We start from the raw sequence: 26,066 nt of genomic DNA on the forward strand, positions 1-26,066 counted from the left end.
ATCCTTTCCACATGCACAAGGTGGCCCGTCACCTTCTATCTCATACATGACTGCATATACAAGTGGTAAAATGTGTAACGTATACTTGGCACAAGTTATTACAATTATCCAAATCCTAAAAGAGAGTTAAAATACTTGGCACAAGTTATTACATGCACAAGGTGGCCCGTCACCTTCTATCTCATACATGACTGCATATACAAGTGGTAAAATGTGTAATGTATACTTGGCACAAGTTATTACAATTATCCAAATCCTAAAAGAGAGTTAAAATAAAGTAGTTATTACAGTTATCCAAATCCTAAAAAATAGTTAAAATGAAGTAGTTATTATAGTTATCCAAATATGTTAAACATCTAAATGCAATATCAAGGGTGCGGAATTGTATTCCATATAGTATTAGCAATATGATCACGTAAATTATCCATTGTTCACGACTGAGACTGTGACACATTAACATGAACATCATCATCCTCATCTTTAAATATTTCATCTATTTGCAACTCTATTCTTATAAAGTTGTGAAGTGTACAACAAGCTAAAACAATAGCAACTTCAGTTTTAAACTTATATGGAGGCATTTACTTCAAGATGGGGAATCTCATTTTAAGCATCCCAAAACAACGCTCAATAAAATTTCGCAAAGACGAGTGCCTATGATTATATATTTCCTCTTTACTTCGGGGTGGCCTAGAAGACTTACGATATTCTTGTAAGTGGTACGTTGATCCCTGTAGGGAGCCAAGAAACCCGGTTGATTGGCATACCCGGAGTCCACCAAATAATATTTTCCTGCCATTTTACAAAGTATAAATAATTGTACCATTATATTTAAAATAAATTAAAAAATTGTAACTAGTATGACATTTACCTTCAGGAGGGTGTGGGAATTGCATATCCTCATTATTAATTCACTCGTTCAATATCTTAGAATCATTAGCAAACCCCTCTTATCCTGCTATAATGTATGTGAACATCATATCAAATGAACAAACAACCATTACATTTTGTGCGGTATCCCCCTTCCTACCATGAAATGATATTTGCTGCTCCACATACACGTTTGCATGGATATGAATTCCATCAATTGCCCCTACGCAATTCTTAAAAAAAAGGTAGAATTTTCTTAACTTTCTTATATGGTTAGGAATTCGGGTTAATCTAGAGGAACAATAATCTTTTTCCCGAATGGAAGTGTTTGGAAATTATTTGGGTAGAGTGTTGAAATATTTCTGCTATCACACAATTCCTTTCATTGTGAGCTAAAGTAAGCAAGAATATGCCAACTTGTTCAAAAACCTTTAGAGTCTTTCAACCCTAATGACCTAGGCTCACCACACAACTTAAAAAAATAAGGGTGGACATCCTAAAGTTTTCAAAACATTTACTTGCATGCCCATTCAATATCTCCAATATGTATGTTCCCCCTTTTAAAATTGAATCCCTACAAGGCTGTTTATGATAATGTTTCATATAGTAATCCAACATACATGCCATTATGATGACAGATTCATTCTCGTCGTCATCATTATCATACAACTCTATGATTGTCCTAATATCCATCTGTATAATACAAAATGTAAGAAACGACATAAATTACAATCATTCCAAGCCAAATACTAAATAATAAATAAAAGCAACACACCAAATAAAATATAATTAATAATATTGATATTGTCATTACAATCATCCCAAGCTAAATACTAGTGTACTTAATATTACCATCATCCAAAGTCATAACAAAACCAAATAAGAAATAAAAACAACACACCAAATAAAGTATAGTTAATAGTACAGTCATCCAAAGCCGTAAGAAAAACAAATAACACATTAAAGTAACACATAAAAGCAACATGAAATAAAAGATTCATGATCCAACCAACCCTCTTATCATCATGAAGGCCATTCAGAAATAAATCTGTCCAAATTTCATTAGTACGTAACATCTGGGTGACCTTAGCATATTGTTTCATATCAATGCCCTCCAGCTAATTCAAAATACTACAACATAACTTAAAATCACCTTTTGTCTTGTCTTGTTTTGATAGAGACATTACTTCAACCTCACATTTGTCATAAGATGGTTTCATATTAGATGATTAAGCTGTTTTTATGATTCGCTCAGCTTTCATGTTAGCATTGTCAGTCATAGTTGCCATGACAACATTCATTGTGGAGGCAAAACTCTCTTTCTTTGGTTTCTTACCACGAGGTTCAGGAAAAGGGACTGATCTCATGACCGTCTAACTCAGCTAAATCATCAATTTCAAATAAGTTATGTATAGCTGCATGGTGTGAGGGGGCTTGGTTGATAATGGGTGATCTAGTTGAATGATGGACATATGCACCTGTAGCGTGTGTGCCTCCAAATATGGTGGTTAACGTGTCAAAATGCTCGCATTCCTTCTTTCGAAACTTATTTGCACCTTTATTCACCTACAAATTATTAAAGTACTATTAATATTAAGTTAAGTCTATATTTGTAAAATCAACATACATTAATTTGAATAACTAACTTTTATCAACCTAGCCCATCTTTTCTTTTCAACTATAACTATACCCGTTTTAACATTATATCCCATGCCTATTTCTGCTAACAAACTCTTAAAGTCTTTGTAGTTTGTCCTCAAGTGGTTGAATTTGCTCCTAAGTTGTTTATTTGTATATTTCTTCCCTGTATGAACCCTTATGCCTTCTACTAAATTATTCCAACCAATTGTGTTAAAAGTTCTGGAAGTACAATTACCAAGCCTCATTTCTTCCTCCATACGGATGATGAAAATATCGATACGAGATCCCATACTAGTTTTGCATCATCGATAATATCTGTAAGGTCCTCTATTTCTGCTCATAACACATTGTCACCATTGATATCCATCTAATTACATTGTTTTAATATAAAGTTAGATTTTTGTATAACCTTCACTCATGATCCAGAATCTAGAAATTATATAACGATTCAAAATTTCAGATATCTTAAGCTTCACATATGTGTATAGGTAAACTAATGTTTTCAACTTTTCATTGAAAAACTAATAGTTAAGCTCTCCCTTGGGCATAAAAAAATGTGCGCAGTCTTAAGCAATCTGGAAGAGAATGAGAAAAACATAAGACATTTAACATACAAGTACTTATTAGTTTTAATTTATAAAGATATGTCTAACCAAAAAGATATTACAGAACTATGATACTTATATACTCTTTGACTTTTTTTATATGTTCTCTAGCAGATGTAACAACAATTCGCCACACACACATATATCTATCTTTATATGTTTGCTAGCAGAAATAGTAATAATTTCTTAAATGAATATTTCAAAAAAATTCAGAAAAGTGCTACATCTACATCATTAACAAGTAGTAGATTACAGGATAACCAAGTTACATCCTCACCATAAAGTTTTGATCCCATAACTTAGCATCACAAAGAAAATTCTACTTGAACCGGGCAACAAGAAAATATATTTTGCAATGAATTAAATATTCAGACCGGCTAAATCTTATTGACAAAGCAGTTTTGATGTTTGTGTATGTATTCTGTATTAGGTTATAATCAAATTTAAGTTTTCGTATCACTTTTTTTTTTTTAATTTGGGTTTTCACAATAATTCGATTCACTTTCCAAAATAACCTCAAATCGAACATATCATAACACTTTTCAGGTCGTTATTTAAAAAAAAAAAAAAAAAATCAAATAAATTAGGGTTTGTTTTTCAAACTCGTTTAACTTTCAAAATGAAACTCAAATCAAACAATATAACCGTTCATCAGAGAACTTTTATGATAGTTCTTCCAATATAATCAAACTAGAAATTAGGGTTTCAAGGAAAAATTTGTTTAAGTTTAAAATTACTATTAAATCGAATAAAAGAAGCCTTTGTGTGGATTTCGAACCACAAAAGTGAAAGTAATCAGTCAAAAACAGAGATAAGGAACAAAATTTTCGAAAAAACGGAAAGTTGCTCAAACCTCGGTTGTTCTTTGAAGAGAAGAGGAAATCAGCTTAGATCGATGTCGTTTATGGTCATAGAAGGACTGTATATTGCCCTTTGAAATCGAATCGCCCTGAAATCACCAGACGCTCCACTGCTGCCTTTAACCCTAAAATGTTGCAAGTTTTCCTTTTATAGGTGAAGTGAGAAGTTGTAATAAGTGGATTTATGTTTCCTCCGCTACAGTTATGTTATAGCCTAAACAGTACCTGAAACATTGGAAAACACTATTTTCTTGTTTCAACTTTTGGCCAAAATTTTGAAAGTTGTTCTGACACTGTTGTAAGCAACACACGCCTCCCCAAACATGTTTTGGGCTTTAATAGTGGTACTGTAGCGGACCTGGAACAAAAACACTCAGACCATTATAGATACCAAACAGGCCCTAAACATTCTTTAAAATCATTAAATATTATTAAGAGAATATGACTCACTGGTGCATGCAATAACTATTTTCATGGTTTTATAGTAAAAAGAATCATTCCTTGTTGTGTAATATTGTGTTCGTCTGCCATACGCTTTAGTGTGCGTATATATATACCCACAACACCCAATTCATTCTGAGAGCAACTCCAATGGCCCTTTTTTTTTTTTTTTTTTTTTTTTTTTTTTTAATGATTTTGAGCTTTTTAGCAATTTGGGCAGTCCTGCGTTACGCGGGCCCGCTTCGTTTTTTTTATTTTTTATTTTTTAAAAAAAGCCCAAATCACTGTAACCCTTAGCCCAGAATTGGGTTAAGGGCGTGTTTGGCTGAAATAAATTATAGAAACAAGTTTTGGAAGTCTTTTTTTTTTTTTTTTTTCCTCAAAACAAATTACAAAACAGTGCCTTAAAATCTTTTTTGATAACAAAAGTTTTTAAAAATTTTTTTTTTGAGAAAATTGTATTTTTTAAAAAAAAAAATAAAATTCAAGATTCCTTTTAATATTATAGCCGTTTTAGGCACTGTTTGGCCAAACAGTGCCTTAATGGCTATATTGGCCCAAAATTTTATTTTTTTTACTTTTTTTTTCCCCTAACAAAATGAAATTGCCTCTGTTTTCACCTTTATAAATAAATACATCAAATGATAATGGATATAGCGGTAAAGAAAAAGTTTTTAAAAAATTATTAAAAATATTAATATTTTTGGAGAGCGAAAATGCACCATTGGAGCACCTGCTATAACTAAAAATTAAAGAGTCCAAAACATTGATGTGGCTCTTAAAAATGCTGATATGGCCTATAAAAAATGCTGATATGGTAAATATGGAGACCCAAATTTTAGAGACTATATTGGAGATGCTCTAATCCTTTCTCAAATCATATATCCAAGAAACCCAAGTTTTAAAACACAATCAAGTTTGCAACCCAAATTTAATATTCATAAAGCATCGGCCATGGAAATTTCCATCCACCTCCTTTTTCTCTCTCTCTCTACAAATTGCCCTCAAGGTGGATTTGTTCTTAGTTCTCACCCGTTAACTGCCTACCAATGGGTTTCGGGCAACCCCTTCTTCCACCTCACCCTCTTTCTCTCTCTACATAAGTGTGACGTTGCAACTTCAAAAAAATAAGGTTTTCTTAAATTAATGTTGCAAGAGGAGGTTCATTGGCCATTTCGGTAGTGGATAGGTGTAACAAGGGTCATTTGCCCCACATCGGATCCGGATGAGAAAGTGATTATGTACAAATAGGTGCAACACTATTCACAGTTGAACTTTTAGATAAATGGGTAAGCACTCACCTATTATAGCTAGTATCTGAGTCGGATTCAATCTTTCATCCTGTGTCACGCCACGCATCCGAGTAGGCAGAGTGACCCGAACCGCAACGAGGACGTTGCAAGGACGTTGCGAGTCTTGTTACAACATTCGTTCAAATAGGTTTAATGGGTTTGGGTTTGGGTTTGGGTTAGTTGGGGTCATGCTTATTATACCTTCAATGTCGGGTGATGCACACGGTAAAAATGTCTATTAGAGAGCATCTCCAATTTTTTAATACAAAGGATCAATACAACTCCAGCCTCAGACTGCAAATGAAAATGTACCAACCTTCACTCTCCTCAACCACTCACAAGATTAACCAAATTGAGTGATTGGTTAGCAAGAAAATATTTGAAGTGATGGAGAGAGTGCAAATCCCAGAAGTGATACTGAGCTCTGGCAATTATAAGATGCCTGTGATAGGCATGGGAACAGCAGGCTACCCCCTCTCACCACCTCACCATCTCACCACCATCTTGATCGACGCCATCCAGGCCGGTTATCGCCATTTTGACACGGCCTCGGCCTATGGAACCGAAGAACCCGTCGGCCGAGCTGTGGCAGAAGCACTAGATCGGGGACTCATTAAGAGCCGTGACCAAATTTTCATTACTTCCAAGTTAAGGTGCAGTGATTCCCACCACGACCTTGTCCTGCCTGCCATCCATCTAACATTACGGTAATTAATTAGACGTCCTTTGTCTACAGTTTTAGATTTAACTTATGGATTAGAATAACATTGTTCATACACATACGCATAAATGATCACATGTGAATACGGGGAATCATGTTGATAATATATTAGTCGTGCTCTATTGGCTTTTTATATATATATACAATAACAATAATTTTGCAGGAGGCTTGGATTGGACTATGTGGATCTGTATTTGATTCACTTGCCAGTAAGGATGAAGGAAGGTATTGAAGGGTTTGAATTTACAAAGGAAGACTTGCTGCCCTTTGATATTAAAGGGACATGGGAGGCCATGGAAGAGTGTCACAGACTGGGACTGGCCAAATCCATTGGTGTCAGCAACTTTGGTTCCAAAAAGCTCACCCAACTGCTGCAGCATGCTACCATCCCACCCGCTGTAAATCAAGTATATATTCCTCAGCTTTATTCATAGGCTAGACTTTATACATACATAAATTTACACGTAAAATATTGATATTCTTTCTGTTTAAAAACAAAATGTACGTTTTATTTTGAAAACTTAGAACGCGTTTAGTAACGTTTTAATTTTTTTATTTTTACAGTCTTAAGCAAATAGAAACATGATTTTACTTTCTTGAGTGAAAATAGAAAACAGAAATGATGTTTATTAACACCTGTTGTTGACACAAATTTGAAAACATAAAACAATAACTATGTTTAGTAATACAACATATTTGTTACAAAATGTACATAATATTCTTTAAATTTTTTATTTTTTTCATGCCAAGAATTTTATGAGTTAGTAATTAGAGGGGAGGGTGAGGAGGAGAGTAGATGACTTGAACACGAACTCTCGAACACAGGGAGTAACTCAACCACTCAGGCACGACACTTGCTTCCATTAATATCAAAAAGTCATAAATCTAGAAAATCTAATTTAAAATTATAAATCTTAAAAATACCCAATACATCATAAATACAAAATTAGATATGCTAAGACAAAAACATTCCCACCAATTATGTATATAAATACATGTATATGCATGATGTATATATTTATTGTGTGATATATAATATATTTAGCATATGATAATTTATTATGAATAAAAAATATTAAATAATATATCTTATATGTAATAAAATATATATTGTGTTATAATATTATAAATTAATTATAATTTAATATTTACATATAATATAATATAGATATGATATATAATAATATAAAATATTTACTGTTTAATAATTTAATAACATTATATTCTATATCAAAAATTATTTTGTCACAAAAAATAATTTACATTATTATTTAATATATTATATATTAAAATATATTTTTATTCAAATAAAAAAATAATATACAATATTTAATATATTCTATGTGAAAAAAATATATTTTTATTAACATTTAATATGCAACTTAGTATATAACACAAATAATATGAATTTTATTTGAAATGAATAGTGCATGTGCAGTAACATTAGTGAAAACGTTTTTGCGCTACAGTGCCAAAAACATAAGAAACATCATTCTGATGTTTTCTTTTTTCTTCACAAAAATTGAAAACGTTTTCTGTTATAGAAAAACAAAAATATTTTATTGAACGTGATTTTTGTTTTCGTTTTGCTCTTTTTATTTTTCATTTCTTGAGGGATAAAATGGTAAATTAAATGCATGCAAAATTGCACAAGTTAGAGATATAATATTGTAGATGTCTCGATAACTCAGTGAGGGTTAGTGTCTACGGTCTCGGATGAAAAAAATATGTATTTTATTTTTTGATAATATATGTTAAATTAATATGGCCAGCTTTCAAACTTGTAATATCGCATGAGCACTAATCTCTATACACGTATGTAGTAATGATGGGGATGACAATGAACATATATATTTTCTTAGGTGGAAATGAATGTAGCATGGCAGCAGCAAAAGTTGAGGGAATTTTGCAGCAGCAGAGGAATTCATGTGAGCGCGTGGTCGCCGTTGGCTGCAAACGGAGCAATTTGGGGATCCCTAGCAGTGATGGAGAGTCCAATCCTTAAAAACATTGCAGCTGCAAATGGGAAGAATGTGGCTCAGGTACTAGTTTATTTTATAATTATTTTTTTTATAAACCAAATCCAGCTTTCTAAAATGAAAATAAAAAAAATTAAAAGACATAAATCACAATAAATTTTAAATTTTAAATAAAATAAACATAATAATTGCATGTATTCATAACCTTAGCCATATTTATATTTGCAGGTTGCACTAAGATGGATATATGAGCAAGGTGTTAGTGTTATTGTGAAGAGCTTCAATCACGAGAGGATGAAAGAGAACCTTCAAATTTTTGATTGGAAACTCACCCAAGATGAACTGTTTCAGATTCAACAAATTCCCCAACGTAGGGGATTTACGGGAGAAGTATTTGTTCATTCGGAAGGGCCTTACAAAACATTGGAAGATTTTTGGGATGATGACGCATGAAGTTTTAGTAGTTTTCGAAAACTTCAAGTGTGAGTATTTTTCTATACTTACTAAGTTTTTTTTATTATTATTTTTTATTTGTTAAATTTATTTTTTATTTTTGAAGTTGGAAGTTAAAAGTTACATATTTGTCAAATTTATTTCTCATGTTCTCAAAGTATTCCAACCATATCTTTATCGTGACAATTTTATGAAAAACACAAATGCAACAATAAAAATTAAAACTAATTGTGAAAGTTAGAATCTTCAAATTCCGTTAGGAATAATGATTGCATATATTCAGAACCTTAGCCAACTCTATATTTGCAGGTTGCACTGAGATGGATATATGACCAAGGTGCTATTGTTTTGGTGAAGAGCTTCGATCACGAGAGGATGAGAGAGAAATGTATATTCATCCTGAAGGGCCTTACAAATCATCAGAAGATTTTTGGGATGATGACGCTTGAATATTGAGTACTTTTTTTATAAGTCCTAAGTTTGTATTTATTTTATTTTAAGTAAAAAATGTAAAAGGGCTGTTATCAAATGTAATTCCTTTAATGCAATGAAAGAACAACATGAACTTTCTCAATTGATAATTTAAAGTAATGAGTAACAATTAATGAAACACACAAATGTAACAATAAAAATTAAACTAGTAAAAGAAAGAATTGGAAAATATTGCTCAGAATAGTGCAAGGCACACAATGCTTTGTTAAAAAAAATAACTGAACCATAAATCACAATAAAATTGGGAATTTGAATAAAATAAGCATTGTATATATGAATTATTAATTGCATTTATTCAGAATCTTAACCGTATGGTCCACACACGCATATATTTTATGCAGGTTGCACTGAGACATGAGCAAGGTGCTAGTGTTATTGTGAATAGCTTCAATCATGAGAGGATGAAAGAGAACCTTCGAATTTTTTTATTGGAAACTCACCCAAGATGAAGTGCTTCAAGTTCAACAAATTCCCCAACGTAAGTAATTTTCAGGAGAAATATTAGTTCACCCTGAAGGGCCTTATAAAATTTTGAAAGATTTTTGGGATTGTGTTGCATAAGCTTAAGGCTATGTTTGTTACGGTGGGTTTGAAGGGAAATGATAACATTAGTTATAAGGGAAAGGGAAGGAAAAAATAATTTTAATCTCCTATTGTGTTTGGTTGATTAATGAAGGAAAAGAAGAGAAGGATAATAATCATATTTGTGAAAAGAAAGGAAAAGAAAAGAAAGATAATTATTTTAATAAATTAACTATTATACCTTTTTATATATATATATATATATATATATATATATATATAGTCTCCTGTACCTTTAGCAGGCCCATAGAAGTTAGGCCACAAGAAAAGGAAAAAAAAAAAAAATTAGGACAAATCATTTCAGCCTCCCCAATCTCGCCTCCATCTCTATTCTCATTCTCAACTCTGCACTTCAAGAATCAGAAATTCAAAACCCATACGTTTCAGTTTATCTATCTGTCTACAGGAATCAAAAGTTCAAAACCCGTATCGGTATATCATTTCAGATTGTTTAAAAAATCAAAACCCATATCTTTCAATTTCCATCGCCACTGTTCCAGTTCGGGTTCACCATTCGCAAGCTTCAGCCGCTGGCCCGCCGTCTCTCACTCTCTCTGCAACTGCTAACTTGTATGTATATGTAATCTGAAGAATAAATTTGGCATCACAAATAATATATCAACTCTCTCCTTAACTTCCTTCCTTTTCTTCCCATTTTTGGGAGAATAGCAAAATACAGTTCAAGCTTTAACATAACCCTCCAAAACCTTCCCTCTCCTTTCATTTCCTTCCAACAATTTTTGCCAAACACAAATTTTTAATCACCCTCCATCACCTTCCGTTCCCTTTTCCATTGCACCAAACTAAGTGATTTATGAAAGCCTGAATTTTAGTATGTTTTTGTAAGTCTTAAGTTTTTTTTAAAAATATATAAGTGTGTAAAAGGATCATTATCCATTAATGTAATTTTTTTAACCGATTAAGGGTCTCGTGATATAATGGTATCTCATGGACCTCTAAGTGGTAAGGTTTTGAGTTCCTAAAATGATTAAAAAATAATAATAATAATTAAAAAAAAAAAAATGAGTAAGTAGGGTGGTGTGTCTTTATTGCCAATAACAAAAGAAAAAAATAAAAAAATAGTTTTATTTAATTGAAATTGTTGGGTGAGGTAATTAAACTGAATGTATATTTATATGAAAAATTAAGTAATAAAAAACACGAGAGTTGAATTTCTAAAAGTTTTAGAATTTTAGGTACGGATTGTAAATTAAGGGGATTTTTTTTTTTTTTTTTTTTTTTTTTTTAACTTGCTTGAATTTATATTAATAAGTGAAATTTCGGTCAAATTTTAAGTGAAACTTGTTAACTTAAGTGGTTTTTGAAATGAAAATTATAACCTAATTTAGACCAAACTTGTTATTTTAAGCGAAACAAATTTAACTCCATCATTTTTAAGTTTCATTTTCAAGCATACTAAATTGAATTATTTCTAAACTAAAATGAGATTTTTGTAACTTTAATAAACTATCAACTTTAGAAAGAAAGAAAAAAAAAAAAAAAAACATTATTATTATATATATATATATTTTTTCACAAACTGATAATTCAGGGGCTTAAAGTAATTTAGATCTTTAGTTTTATGAAAATTGTTTAGAGGTAGAAATAATATTTTACTCCCTCTCTCAAAAAAAGAAAAAAAGAAAAAAGCCCTTTTATGTATTTCTATAATTTATATACATTTTGGAGGGAGTATGAGAGTATCATTTTAAGAGTTTCTGACTTCGAACTTCAATTTCTCAGGCGGCGAAGCTTTTTACGGGGGCTCTTCGCTCAATTCAATCTTTCTCTCATTCTAATTGTTGGTAGAAAATGAATCTGAAAATCCCAATTCATTACTCTAATATTTCAATTCAAAACCCTAATTTCAAACAACACACTACATTTCCAGCATCTTTCAATCAATCCAATCTTCTTTACTCTTCTTCGCATCGCCATCGCAATTCTCGAATTCTATTAAGTCTCCGGATCTCCAAGACAGCGACTAATAATCGCCGGAGACTATTTATCAGTGCTTGCGTTAGTCCAGGTCAAGAAATTCTCAGCGAAGAACTCGAAATTAGAAATGGTGAGAACATCGCTTCTTGTTCATCAATTGAAGAAGAAGAAAGAACAGAAACAACGGAGATGGTTTCGCCTAAAAATGAAGAGTTTGTGGCGAATGAGGGCATTTGGAGTCAGATGGTAGAGATTGTGAAATTTGCAGGGCCAGCTACTGGATTGTGGATATGTGGGCCCTTGATGAGTCTCATTGACACTGTAGTCATTGGTCAAGGAAGTTCAATCGAGCTTGCTGCTTTAGGTGAATTTTTCGCTCTCTATCTGTTTGTAAACTGTAATTTTCGTGTTGAATGTTGGATTGTTTTGAATTTGAAATGTAGTGTTGTTTTTGAAGGGCCCGGGACGGTGCTTTGTGACAATATGAGTTACGTGTTTATGTTCCTTTCAATCGCTACTTCGAATATGGTTGCTACTTCGCTTGCCAGTAAGGTTAGTTTGTTGATTTTTATGAAAACTATATTTAGTAGGTGATTTTATAGAATTTTGGGATTGCTTAATTTTTTTAGTGGAGGAAACAATTTTGAGCGCAAGGAATAATTCGATTGCTATTTTTGTTGACGAACTTAAAGATACAGGAAACCATTGAACAAAAGAAAGGGGATTTTTCAAATTAGATAAGTTGAGCACGTAAAAAGTAAAAACTATTTGTTTAATGCTGTTGTGTTACCTGGACTCGGGTGCAGGTACGTGTTTGAATGTTAGACATGTCAAGTCTCCAAAAAGGATATAGGGGCACAACTAAACATTCATATAATTTAATATTTTTATTTTGTTTTCTAGAGTAAAACAATGACTTTATGGAACATAATGTTCAATATAGACATTTCAATCATTCTGAAATACTAATATAATAAAATTGAATTACCGAATATACTTTTTAGGTGCACGTCCACCTAAAGTGTTGGATTCATATCCCATACTCATGTCCGATTATTGTGTGTTTGACATGGGTTCTTCATCTACTTTCAAAGAATCCAAGTAACATAGGTCTTGCTCTTTTTAGCAATTAAAGCAACGGTTTAGATATTCTCCCAAATCTGTGCCATTTGAAAAAGGGATATTTGGTGGAATGAAGAGTTTGATTTAACAAGCTTGGCTTTGTGAGTTCGAATATGAGTGCGACCACTTTGTACAAATAATGTTGGAGGGCACATCTGTAGTCAATAGACTTCTCCCAGCATCATTCTTTGACGAGACGAACTCCGGGTATTGCCAGATATTCTTTGTCACTTGAACAGTTGATCTCGACATATTATACAGTCTATACAAGCCTTTAATAAGTTTAGAAGTTGATTCACCAAAAACAGAAATGGGGGGGTGTATAAAATTGATGTTGAAAATTTCTAAAAGAAGATTTTAAACATCATTTTAAGGCCTACTAATATTACTTATATAACATAATAATACGCTTAAAGATATTTACAGTAGACATTGTTTCATGATTTGTTTGGCATGTGTGGTTAGGAACTGCGGGTTTTACACATCAACATTGCATGTTTCTTTATTGCTCGGTACAAATTTTGATTTTTCTAAACATATTCTAAAAATTATACCCTTTAGCTGCAGTTCTCAGAACTTTTGTGGTGGCATTATTAATTTACAAAACCAGATAATATTATCTTTTTGCTGTCTTCTTGCACTGTTTGACTAGTCAGTATTGTTGCAGAGTAAAGATGAAGTACAACATCAGATATCTATTTTGCTTTTTGTTGGGTTGACTTGCGGGGTGTTAATGCTTTTCTTTACAAGGTTCCTGGGTGCTTGGGCACTAACCGGTAATAAAGACTCATTGAGGATTTGATTATTTTCACATAATGTATTGGTTTACTTCCTGATTATCTTTGAAGAGTCGTTCCAGTTTTGTCTCTTCATTAGCAGATGCTATCCAATGACATAAGTTTGCTGATATCACTTTTTCCAGCTTTTGCTGGGCCAAAGAATGCGCATATAATACCTGCAGCAAATTCATATGTTCAGGTACATTTGCCATTAAGTAAACCATTTTACTTTCTTTTATCTTACATAATTGCTTATTATTTCTATAGTTTGCGAGCTTTATATATATATTTTTTTCTTTGTTAGTAGTCAACCATTCTTTTCGGAAAGGAGAGGAGTGACCATCCTACTGGGTGGTTTATGGAAATTTAACTTGCATTGAAGTTCTTTTGCTTCCTATAATGTGGAGATTCATATTTGCCTAATGATTTTTATTATATAAAAATCCATATAAGTTCACTCATGAAGCTCGCACCAACCCAAGCTTTATTTTTGAAATTTCTCCAAGTGAAACATGCGCGAGTAGCTTAAAAGAGCCGGTGTAATACCTTCCCTACATGATATAGTTTAACACTCGAAATCAGTTTCTGTATGCGGACTTTATGGAATCAAACACTTACAGAGAGGAGATGCTTATGCTTTTGTAGCATTAACTTTAATTCGTAAATTGGTCATTAACTATCTGACTTCCTTTTTGCTTCGGTTGTTGAAATCTAACCCCCAACCCCACCACCCCCCCGCCCAAAAAAAAAAAAAATTAATAATAATAGTAATAAAATAAAATGCTAGTACCAAGAATTTGAATTTTTCGAAGCCTCTGAGATTGGTAGTGATAAAGGTCTTACGCGTTCAATTTGTAGATGACATGATATTATTTCCTTATGTTGAATGAAAATTTTTACTCTTAGTCTCATCCTTAGACAGTTTGGTGTTTCCTCCAATTTTAAGTTTAACATGGATAACAGCTCTACTGCAACGATCTTAGTTGAGAGGGATCACTGTCAAAGTATATAAGGTCTTATGGAGATTTTGATACAGGAGGAAATGTGAAATTTCTTTGATTGGGCCTTTTTGGCTTTGAGAATAATACAAAGATGAACAATAGGGGTAGAGGGTCTTTCTTGACTTCTTTCTGAGTCTCCATCACAAAAGAATTTAAAAACTGTCTTGGAATAACACAAAGTGATTGAACAGTGGCTACTTCTACATTATTTTATAAAATAAGCTTCTTATACTTGAAAGCCTACCTTTAGGGTAAGAGTCAAGTTTAGCCTTGATAGTTGCTCTCTTGATAATCAGTATCAGCTAGCAGTTGAATGTGTATCTAAAGACTTGAAAGGAGAAACAATGTTTTGTTCTCCAAACCAGCTGGATGTTATGCCATAAAAAGAAAAGTTTCCAACTCTCTTGGAAGGCCACAAAGAGGAGAGGTTTTACAATTTGTTTAATTGAAGGTGATACTGTTTGTGCCATAGGCTGGGTGTAAAACCAAAGCTTTGGTCCTTTCTCCTATACCAATGTGTTAACAAAGATCCTAGATTTATATACTTCCTTTTAGGCAGTCATTACACTGATTTCTAGGTTGGATAATGTAGAAGCAAACATTCAGGCAAGAGAGGACGACCGTTCTTGAATCTTTTATGGGTCAACGTTTTGCCCTCTTCGGGGAGTAATGGATTATTCTGCTAGCTGGGAGCTGATCAACTGTATTCTTTGTTTCTTTTTCTTCGTTTATTTTAGACTTTCTTTTTGAGTAAGGGTCTTTCATCCTTCTTTCCTTTCTAGTTCCCTTCTCTCTCTAATAAAATTGTCATCTCGATATCTCAAATACGAAAAGTTGTCTTAGGTTTTACTATTCTTTTTTTTCCATGTCAGGTAGTTGGGCAAGTCAGAAAGGCTGACTTCTCTTCTTCCTAATCCTGGTCTCGTCCTTTCTGTTATTTTTTAGCATCCTTGTAGAATGTCCTTACTTCGCTGCATTATGTTGTCCAACAAGTCTTCTAGTTTATTTGACTATTAATATACTGCAAGAAATCATGGGGAGGGAGAGTGGCGATTCGAAAATTTAGGGATTCAAACAAGGTTGGCTTGAGTTTCAAGCTATGACTATATTGATTGAACATTTTCTATTTCAGTCCCATGCTACCCACATTCAAAGAGTTGAAGCTAAGGTGTACTCAGACTGAGGTGTCAGGGCAACTCAGATCAACCTGAACCTAACCTAGACCTGTTTCTGTGTGTGTTTATCTCCACCTACATAACTGATACTCGAGCATGATATGTATAATTTGCCAAACCATATTCAAAGGATAAGCTTAGTTTTGGTGGGGCTTCAGGCAGACGTCATACACTAGGGTGTGGTGCAGCCAATCTGCCTTGATGTGACTTGGTGCTACGATTTTGATGACTATGTTGGAGATGTGGCTTTACTGATGTATCAGAAAGGTGGTGTAATAAAATAAGGACATTTTTATTGTGGCTTTGCATCTCAACTGACTGGTTGTTTCAACTTTAGGCGATTTCTTTCTCAAGCACTATATGTATTCCTTTTATGCAATGGAGTTAGGACGTTTAAATGGATGAACCACCAACACAAAGTTAGGATAGTATTTAATTATCCAGTGCCCCATGTTTATTTGGCAACAAAGTTATCATGAGTTAATTTAGATGGTAGATGCATGTTTAATAACAATAAATGATGGCACTTAGTAGACATGAGTTGTTAATTGTTGAAGGCTCTAAATGAGGAAAGGCTGAATTAGAGATAAACAGTCCTGCGAGGCAAACTTTGAGAACCCATTCTCTGAGAGCATTTGATATGCTGGAAAATCTTATCAGGATATGTACTGCTGATCCTGTCTAATTAGGGGGCTGGTGATGATTACCATGATAAATAACTTGCGCGTTGGCCTTAGTCTTACCTGTTGCACGAGAACATACTTTCCAACAATATTATGGTCATCTGGTTTGGTTCTTATAAATTTTCACTTCCCATTCTTATTATTCTGAAAAATTATGTTATTCGTTTGCATTTTTTCCGATCGGTTATCCACGTGCTTTAGTACTTGTAGGACATCCTTCTACTTGATTTCTTTCCATAGTGATGATTATGATATTCTCCTTTGCTTGATTGGTTCTCTGTAACTGTTCAACTGAATAAAATTGTCTGCTTGTAGATTAGAGGCTTTGCATGGCCCGCAGTACTTGTTGGATGGGTGGCTCAAAGTGCAAGGTTCAAATACTGTATCTTTCTCATGACATTTATTGAATGTGCTAGAAGACTGATCTATATAGGAGCGACATTGGCCCCAATTAACTTAATAGATATTATTTGGTCCATAACTAAGAGCTTAAAATTTTGGGACGAGTTCTTCACCATGGTAGCAGAGCTTTGAATTGAATGGACAATGGTTGTTCACCAATTCAATTTTCTTTATGAGAATGTCCTAATGTTGTTCAATTGAATCTGTAATAAGTTTAATTTGTTAGCTTTGTATCCTGACGTGTCCATTCTGGTGCACAGTCTTGGCATGAAGGATTCGTGGGGACCTTTGAAGGCTTTGGCAGTTGCCAGTGCTGTGAATGGTGTTGGTGATGTCGTCCTATGCTCATTCTTAGGCTATGGTATTGCCGGAGCTGCATGGGCAACAATGGTGTCACAGGTATGCTGAATCATTATTTTTTTAATTGATTTCATAAATTGATTGCAAATAACAAGAGGATTGCAAGCCGCCTTCTGTTGCAACGCCTTAGTCCGAAGGGCTATAGTTCTTTTGGGCATTATTAAGAGCCCCATTTCTTCTTTCTTGAGCTTTTTCTACAATGTCCCTCCCTCCTCCACCTGTAGAGAGAGCCAGTCTTCCATTTGAAACCAGTTGTTTCCATAGTTATAGACTGCTGATCCCGCTACACAAGTGACAGTTGTGCTCTTCATACAGAAGATGTTGCTGAAAGGCTTTCACAACTACATTTTGACCAAACAATAGACCTCCTCCAGTTGTGTGTACGTTCGCTTGCTATTCCTGCCTGCCAGAATTGTTTGCCAGATTGTTTCATTGCTGAAAAGCTTCAGTGTTCTAAAATAAAGCATTGTCATATTTTCCTGTTGATGCATTTTTCATTATATCCAAATTCATAGGAACTTCCTTTCTCTTGGTGTTGCCACTTACGGGCATGTGTTTCAGGTTATTGCTGGTTATATGATGGTTGAAGCTCTGAACAAGAAAGGGTATAATGCTTTTACCATCTCTGTCCCATCAGCCAGTGAACTTCTGCAAATATTCATGCTTTCTGCTCCAGTGTTTGTAACAATGATGTCGAAGGTTTGTGATGTCTGTCTCGATTCTCTTACTGTAACTGCTCACATGTGATTATACTAAGAATCTGATGCAATTTTGAGGTTTAGGTGGCCTTTTATTCTCTCATTGTATATTTTGCTACGTCTATGGGCACACACACTGTTGCCGCTCATCAGGTTAGTTTTACTCACATTTGAATTCCCTACTTTGGTTTTTCTCTTTTTTGCTTCAACTTCCTATCTTTAAGGAACTGGACATTTACCCTCACAAATTACCTTTCATTCTAGATCATGATTCAAATGTACAGCATGTTTGCGGTATGGGGTGAGCCTATCTCTCAAACAGCTCAATCATTTATGCCTGAGTTGATCTATGGAGCTAACCGAAGCTTGGCAAAGGTTAGTCCTATCCATTTTATATCGATACCACAATTGCAGAATCTTACATGTTTATTCTGTTGCTTGCCGCTACACGATATATATTTATGTGAGATATATGTTTTGCTACATGATGTCTGTATGTGAATAATGGTCTGAAAGGTCTACGATATTAAACAGGCTCGAATGCTGTTAAAGTCACTGCTGATAATTGGAGTACTGAGTGGGTTGATATTAGCATCTATCGGAACATCTGTTCCCTGGTTGTTCCCCAATTTTTTTTCACCTGATCCTGAGGTCATACAGGAGGTAGGTTTTGTTTTTCTTTTAATACCTCTCTCCTTTTTGTTATGTTTGTTTTATATAGTTGTTTTCTTTTTGGTAAAGTAACAAGGAAACAAAGAGAAATTTTATGGCTCTGATGTGATACTATATCCAATTCTCACAACTTTAAATTGTATGTGATGCTTAAATGGGATTATGACAACTCCAACACAATTATTTATTTATTTATTTTTGAGTGGTCACTGTTTAATGGTATTAGAAATATTTTAATTCTAATATACTCAGGAGCATTTCATTACCAATAAGTGGAGATTACCTTGTTCTGCTTCACATTTCAGAAATTATAAAATATCATTAAATAAGCCCCATATAAGCAAAGCTGCAAGCTAGAAGACGAGTGATTAATTACTAACTATTTGCTTTGGATGCCTGATTGTATGCGTTGACGTGTTGTTATTTGATGGTTGCTATAATTACTTTTGCTAATTATCTGGATATGAAATTTTTCCCAAATTGGATAAAATAATTTTAATAAAATGTAAAACTCTCGATGAATAATGTTCTTTTCATACTTCTGTGAAAGACAAGTGTGAATATTATCTGTTTCTCCTTGAAATTTTTTCCATCTTTTGTCCATGTAGGTGCAAAGGGTGTTGATTCCATACTTCATGGCGTTGTCTGTGACACCTTGTGTTCATAGCCTAGAGGGGACATTGTTGGTATGTCTGTTTTAACATTAATATTTTCTTTGGTCTCTTCCTTGCATGTTCTTATGCATGTATGTCGACCTAAATTTCCAAAATCAGGCCTGTGGCATATTTCAAGTATTCAATTTGTCAATTCACACTTGGTTCTCATTATAATTCTAGTTTTGTGCTTTGAGAGAGATATCTATGTTTATCTGTGCCTGATGTAATTCCATCTGCATCAGAAATTTCTGTTGCCTGAATCGTGTTATTTTTATGTATTGTATCATGTGGGTATAATCTACTTTGAGCTCTGATGAGCTCCTATTCATGAGAAACTTCTTCCAACATGCTGTACAATTGATCCCCTGGCTAGAATAGAGCAATTTGCATAAATATGCCAAAACTTCTCTTTTAGCTTCAAGATATTTGTTTGCTTGTGCAGGCTGGAAGAGATCTTAAATTTATTAGCTTATCAATGAGTGGATGCTTTTCTTTGGGCACGCTCTTCCTCATGGTATGATATATATATTATAGAATCAACCTATATTTACATTTGTTTTATAGAATCAATTTACATTTATCTCTTGGGTCATTTATTTGATGCCAACATATTCAAACAGGAGAGAATGAAAATCTGAATATGCTAAAATCCTTGGTTTCATGCATCAAAATGCAAACTTAGGTTATTACCTCCATCCACTAACAATACTCTTTTACCTTTTCTTGTTACCAGTTCATGAGCAGTAGAGGATTTGGTTTGCCAGGTTGCTGGTTTGCCCTCGTAGGATTTCAATGGGTAAAAAAAAGAGGCCCCTACTCCTCATGCCAATCTATTCTATTTGAACTTTATCTGAATGTACAAACTTTTTTGTTTTTCTTTTTTTGCTTCAGACTCGATTTCTTATTGCTTTCCGGCGCCTTATTTCACCTGATGGCGTACTTTACTCCGAGGATTTGACCCGGTATCAACCTGAGAAGCTGAGAGCTGCATAATCTTGGATCCTATGAAAACCGATGATACAATCTCAAGGTCCTGGTAAGGATGCAAAATTTCATGCTGCCAGATTATACTGCGTTCAAGAATCACAAAATTTGTGCATGCAACACTTTTATTCAAGTTGCCAGAGATCAAGCCGCCATTATCATGAAACCTTTGATAAGGGTAAAGTTAAACAGCAAATTATAATAATTTATCGTGGTTTTATAAATTTTTTGTTGGCTTCTGTATTCAACAGGAAAGTTGTTCATGTATTAAGGTGGTTCAAGGAAATGATTCCTCGGAAGTTTAGGATGACGGTAAAACATTTGTTATCATTATTATACAGTTCTATCAATGATAAACGGAGTCCATAATGCCAATATATATCCCTTCCCAGTTCCGACCACTTCTTCAGGGAATCAATGATAAACATTTGTAATGCATAAGTGCACCTAGTTTGCAAGGTTCTATGAATCTCATGCATGCTTAGTATGCACCTAACGTTCTCTCTCCCATCCTACGAACCCCATCTACACAAACCCAGTCAAAGAAATTAGAAGAAAAAAAAGGAAATATCATTTGTGAAAGAAAAACTCATTTACATGCTACTAACGGGATAAAAAGGATGGTAAAGCTAGGAATCAAGCTCATCGCTTTTGTAAATGACTTCAGGTTTGACAATTAGATCATGCTACAACAGAATCTACAGACATTACAAAATCGTTCAAGATGCAACAACTCGAAGTTGGCCGAGAGTCATTTTTGACAGAGTTTTCCAAACACGAGCACATATACCATGACATTTCCAGTTATTTCAGATCAACTTCCCTCACTTTGAACTTTATTCAAACCTTGGAATTGAGTTAGCAGCACGTATGAAAAATGGTCATCCACATTCATATTGCTCCAGAAACAGCCTTTTTTGAGCTAAGGCACTGGACAACATGGAAGACAACATGGAAGTGCTGCAGCTACTCAAAACAGAACCAGTGGAGAACAGCCCAAGACAATGAGGGGATTCAAAACTTGCTACTTCCTCGACGAGTACGCCCAGATAGTCTGGGCACTTGTCCTTTATTCTACAAATCCCATGAAAGAAGTGATTCAGTAATAAGCAGCAAGCATATTCTGTGAAGCAAAAGAAATTTCAATTGTAATTCTAGACACTGATTTTTGTTTAGAAGGAAAATTAGACAACCTGAAATGAGGATCTATATGCCATCCGTCTTCTGATTAAAGCTTCTTGATTCTGTTTCTTTTTCTCCTCTGCCTTCAACTTTGACAAGCTGGGCCTATAGAGAATCACAGTCCGACCAATCTGACCAACCACCACTGACCCTGTTGCTTCTTCTAGTTGCTTCACTGCATCTTTTAGCTCCGCTGGACAGCTTCCATGTATTTTAATCTGTTTACAAGTTTTAACCGTTAGACAAGTACATATTAAAAGGAAAATCTAATCTGCTCACATGCGAGAGAATATTCAGTTTGCTCACCATTTCATTAAACATGCATCAGTAAAGGAAATTATCTTCCAAAACATGGGTAAAAATGACAACTAAACAGCTCAATCAGCTGGTAGAGAGCCGAATATGTGCATAAATAAATATACTCATAGACCACCAAGGCACCAACACTAAGGGTCCTAACTACTGATCAAAATCAGTTAAATTACAAAATGCAAGAAAAGTCAGCTAATGAAACCAATATAAGACGAACTCCCTCAAAATTCCCAATCATCTTGGTATAAATAGCTCCTCTTCCAAGTCTTCCATATAATATAATGTCATAAAATAAACTTAACCTGACCAAGAGAAAAATAATGATATACCTTCTGCCCAGATAATCTTTCATAACAAATAGAGTTCACCACTTGTGAAATTCTCCAAGATGTGCCAAAGCAACATGATCCTTTGTTGACCTTTTTCTAATTAATCCTTTCCATAAGAAACAACACAGACAATGCTGCTATTGCTCGAGTCTAGAGCAGAAAATGCAATTAAAGAGTATCAGAGATGTAACTAAAAGGGGGATATCCAACTCCACTCAGAAAGGCTTTAAGTTGCCAGACACTAGGGGTTGAATCCATGTATCCTCTCTTCTCCTCAACAGTTCAATCATAAACCGTGGTGTTTCTTCTCACCATGTTTATTGAGTTTCTTGGCCTTCCAATTATTGATGATCACCTTCAATTTGAATCACTATACATATGGGTTATTCTTATTACCCATCCATCTTAGGCAACTTCTCCTATTCTTTTCCTCCGCAATTGGGACAAAACGGATTATCCCTAAATCCCTTCTCTGTTCCCACCATGTGTTTTTGACTTGTTTTAAGATACTACGAATATTATCTTCAACGCTTAAAAACCCTCATTTCTCAGTCATTTCCTTCCTTATTCTAGAAACAAGCATGAGATAATATCCCTCATTTTCCTTTGGATTTTTTTTTTTTGTCTTAGTTGGTACGCACACGCATGCCTCCACTAAGACTTGAACCCCTGACCTCCCTTTGGGAGGTAAGGACCTGATACCGCTAGGCCATTTGCCGTTGGTATTTTCGTTGGTATTTTCCTTTGATTTCCTATGATTTCAACTCCCTCAATCCAAACAAACTATTTGTGTCTCCATTCCCTTGCACAGCAAAGAACTAATTCTCAGTTTTTAACAGCACCACTGCTGGCATACTCTAGGAATTAATAAACACCCTCGCTCCACTCACTCAAATTGCTTAATTAAGAAGAATGCCGTGTTTGGTTGCACCGGAATTATATATGAGGTAAATTCCTAATAATCCAAAAGCCCAAAGGCAAAGTTTGGTAAGCATGGAATTGAGCTTTGGAATTGGAATAGGAGGAATTGGAGAAAATCAACTCAAAAATTTGAACCAAAATTTTCTCCAATTCCAATTCCATACCGCCAAAGAAAAGAATTTTCCGACATTGTGGAATTGTTTTTCCCAGATTTGCTACCTAAAAAGGTTACACCCAATTCCAAATTCATTCATACAACCAAACTGTAGAACCCAACTCCAATTCGAAGCTTCAATAGCTAGGGAAGATTTGCACACCAAACACTCAAAAGCACTAAATTAATAAGCACAATTGCATAATGTCAACTTGTACTACCAGAAATGAATCACAACAAAACCCTAAACCCTGCTCTGGACATCAAATAAAATAGTAAAAAACTTTACAATTGGTTTTTCGTGCGTGTATATATTTCATACCTTGATGAGTTCATTTTTTTCTAGGGTTTCAATCAACGCAGTGGCAACCGAATCAGTGACCCCCGACTTGCCCACCTGTTGAGACTTGAGCTTTTTCCCTAAACTGTGTGCATATGAAGCCAACTCTTTCTTTTCCTTCACACTAAGACTCGGCAACTTCGATTTCAATTCTCTCTCTCTAATTGAAAGTGGGGAATCCAAAACCTTTCTAGTTGTGTCACCGCCAATCTCTGCTTCTTCTGATACGGAATCTTCAAGTTCATCGTCAGATTCATCGACAGCATCAAATTCTTGTACGAGTACTTGGGAGTTAGAGAGAGAGTGAGGAGTTGATTCAGGGAATGAGGAGGAAGAGGAGGAGGAGAGAAGAGAACGTGAAGAAGGAGAAGTGAAGAGGAATGGGGAGGGACGACGAAGTGGCGTCGTTTCGATGCGAAGGGTTTGGGGTTTGAAGAGGAAGAGAGAGAGGAAAGAAAAGGGAGTCGCCGCCGTAGACGGTGGTCGGAAGATACGGTGGCCAATCAGCTGAGAAGAGGAAGATGATAAGGCCGCCATTATCATCTCTTTGCTGTGCACAGTATATAGATTATAGACTAGAGAGAAAAGATATATTCCGAGAACGATATAGAAATATACCCAATAATTACTTGTACAAAATAATATTAATATAATTTTGATCTACACCTTTGAGGAGTTGGGCGTTTGGTCTAGTGGTATGATTCTCGCTTTGGGTGCGAGAGGCCGCGAGTTCGATTCTCGCAACGCCCCTCTCTTTTTTTTCCCCACACTGGAATTTTAAAAAATTTACAAAATGCTTTAAAGAAAGTCAAAATTAAAAAAGACCCCTCATTTTTGTCGAACAAAAATTTTAAATATATATTTTTAAAAAAAGTGTTTTTTTGTCCTTAAGTGGATCCCACAAAATTTTTAAGCATTAAAATTCAAAAAACGAAACCTCCTTTACCTCTCCTTTTTTTTTTTTTGTATATATATATATATATATAATTATTATTTTCTTGTTCAATTATGTTATATAATGAATGTAGCATTTCTGGCGAGCTCGGATGAAAGCGAAATTTGAATTTATGAATTTGTTGGGTTTAGTTTTCTAAAAATTGTTTTATGAAAATTATAAAATTACAATTCTATGAAAGGAAATATTTTTTAAAACTGAAATTTTGTTATATATTATAGTGGGGGCCACAACTATATTATTATCTATGCAAATGGATATGTAAATTGTAGGCCTACAACTTGTAAAAGTAATGATGACGGCACCTAAATGATATACACAATGAAATCAAATCTGATTGGTACAGTGATGCAATGGGTGGTGAAGGTAGAGAACAAATGATTATTGTACACTAGCAACTTCAGTCCGTTTGATATATATATATATATATATATATATATATATATATATATATATATGTAAGTATATCCTTCGATAATGGGATAGGAAACAATCTACTCCAATTCTCTCTACTGTGTACTCTCTCGCAAAGCAAGTTACTAGTTCTCCTTTTTTTTATAATAAATTTTTAAAAATTTACAGTTTTTTAAATTTTCAAAGAAATTGAACCAGAATGACCGTGTCTCAAACCCATCACCTAGTACATTAGGAGACTTTAGGAGCTAATGATGTTAACTAGGGTAAATATATTATTAGGTTAAACAAAGCGTTTCTTGACTATCTAATCCATATGATTACACTGCACTGACGTTTCATTTCATATTAAATGATGGTCTGTAATGATATGATTACAATGCTATTTGCTTCGTCTCCATGACTGCCTTGTTAGAAAGAAGAAAAGATGTAGGTATCGAGTGAAGAGAGTATAGTATCCATTCTTTTTAGAGATTTGCATTTCTATTTTCCCTTGCCAATGGACTAACATTTTGGCCTTTTTGGTAGGATTTTTTTTTTTGAACGGCATTTCTTTTCTTTTCTTTTCTTTTTTGTTAAAAAAAAGATAAAAACGTATTGAGCAAATAAATAAACTAAGGACTAATACTACTCAAGTGTGGACTCCAGAAATAAGGATAATTATAGAAAAATTGAACATTTTTCTAAAAAGTCTCTAGTCACATGAAAAGCGCCGTGCATTTGTTTAAATTACTCTTAATATATTCATGGATCATTTTTTTCGCCGTCCATTTTTTGTACGTAAGTAACACTTTTGTACATATATATATATCATTTTTATGCATATAAAAATTATCAAAGTAGTCCATGTGCATATATGAGAGTGATACTTACTCTCATAAAGAGTGGAGGGAGTACATAAAAGTGATCTCTTCATCTATTATCATAAAAATAATACTTACATACAAAAGTGATATTTTTATATTTAAGAGTGATGTTTACATGAAATTCTAAGGCTAATTTGGACAAATGAATATTGGAAGTTTGGACAAATGAATATTGTTTTTCCATGTA

General features: G+C 34.0%; 3 protein-coding genes and 1 non-coding gene across 6 annotated transcripts; 3 read left to right on the forward strand and 1 right to left on the reverse strand.

The window, feature by feature from the left end:
* Positions 1-6,096: 6,096 nt before the first annotated feature.
* Positions 6,097-9,176, forward strand: LOC132285760 (methylecgonone reductase-like). Its single transcript, XM_059787970.1, has 4 exons — positions 6,097-6,416; positions 6,594-6,837; positions 8,293-8,472; positions 8,638-9,176. The coding sequence occupies exons 1-4, from the start codon at positions 6,097-6,099 to the stop codon at positions 8,860-8,862; spliced, it is 969 nt and encodes a 322-aa protein (XP_059643953.1). The 3' UTR covers positions 8,863-9,176.
* Positions 9,177-11,545: 2,369 nt separating this feature from the next.
* On the forward strand, positions 11,546-20,801 carry LOC132293951 (protein DETOXIFICATION 46, chloroplastic). 3 transcript variants are annotated; one of them, XM_059791640.1, is made up of 15 exons: positions 11,546-12,238; positions 12,332-12,426; positions 13,664-13,772; positions 13,919-13,974; positions 16,950-17,005; positions 17,297-17,435; positions 17,958-18,095; positions 18,179-18,247; positions 18,359-18,469; positions 18,629-18,757; positions 19,375-19,452; positions 19,865-19,936; positions 20,156-20,218; positions 20,314-20,458; positions 20,658-20,801. In XM_059791640.1, exons 1-14 carry the CDS (start codon positions 11,749-11,751, stop codon positions 20,413-20,415), a joined length of 1,707 nt encoding a protein of 568 aa, XP_059647623.1. In that variant the 5' UTR covers positions 11,546-11,748; the 3' UTR covers positions 20,416-20,458; positions 20,658-20,801. The 3 variants fall into 3 exon arrangements, with proteins under 3 accessions (XP_059647623.1, XP_059647622.1, XP_059647624.1); XM_059791639.1 differs by having other exon boundaries at positions 20,314-20,801; XM_059791641.1 differs by having other exon boundaries at positions 12,130-12,238; positions 12,318-12,426; positions 20,314-20,801.
* Positions 20,802-20,954: 153 nt separating this feature from the next.
* On the reverse strand, positions 20,955-24,232 carry LOC132293952 (uncharacterized). Its single transcript, XM_059791642.1, has 3 exons — positions 23,627-24,232; positions 21,600-21,806; positions 20,955-21,480 (listed from the first exon to the last, which is right to left on the reverse strand). The coding sequence occupies exons 1-3, from the start codon at positions 24,185-24,187 to the stop codon at positions 21,421-21,423; spliced, it is 828 nt and encodes a 275-aa protein (XP_059647625.1). The 5' UTR covers positions 24,188-24,232; the 3' UTR covers positions 20,955-21,420.
* Positions 24,233-24,322: 90 nt separating this feature from the next.
* On the forward strand, positions 24,323-24,394 carry TRNAP-UGG (transfer RNA proline (anticodon UGG)). Its single transcript has one exon. It is a non-coding gene; the product is annotated as a tRNA-Pro (tRNA).
* The last annotated feature ends 1,672 nt before the right edge of the window (positions 24,395-26,066 follow it).

The sequence above is a fragment of the Cornus florida genome, unplaced genomic scaffold (genome assembly GCF_030987335.1).
Source record: "Cornus florida cultivar Cherokee Brave unplaced genomic scaffold, ASM3098733v1 CherokeeBrave_3.0.0_Hap2_Chr02, whole genome shotgun sequence".
Lineage (NCBI taxonomy): Eukaryota > Viridiplantae > Streptophyta > Magnoliopsida > Cornales > Cornaceae > Cornus > Cornus florida.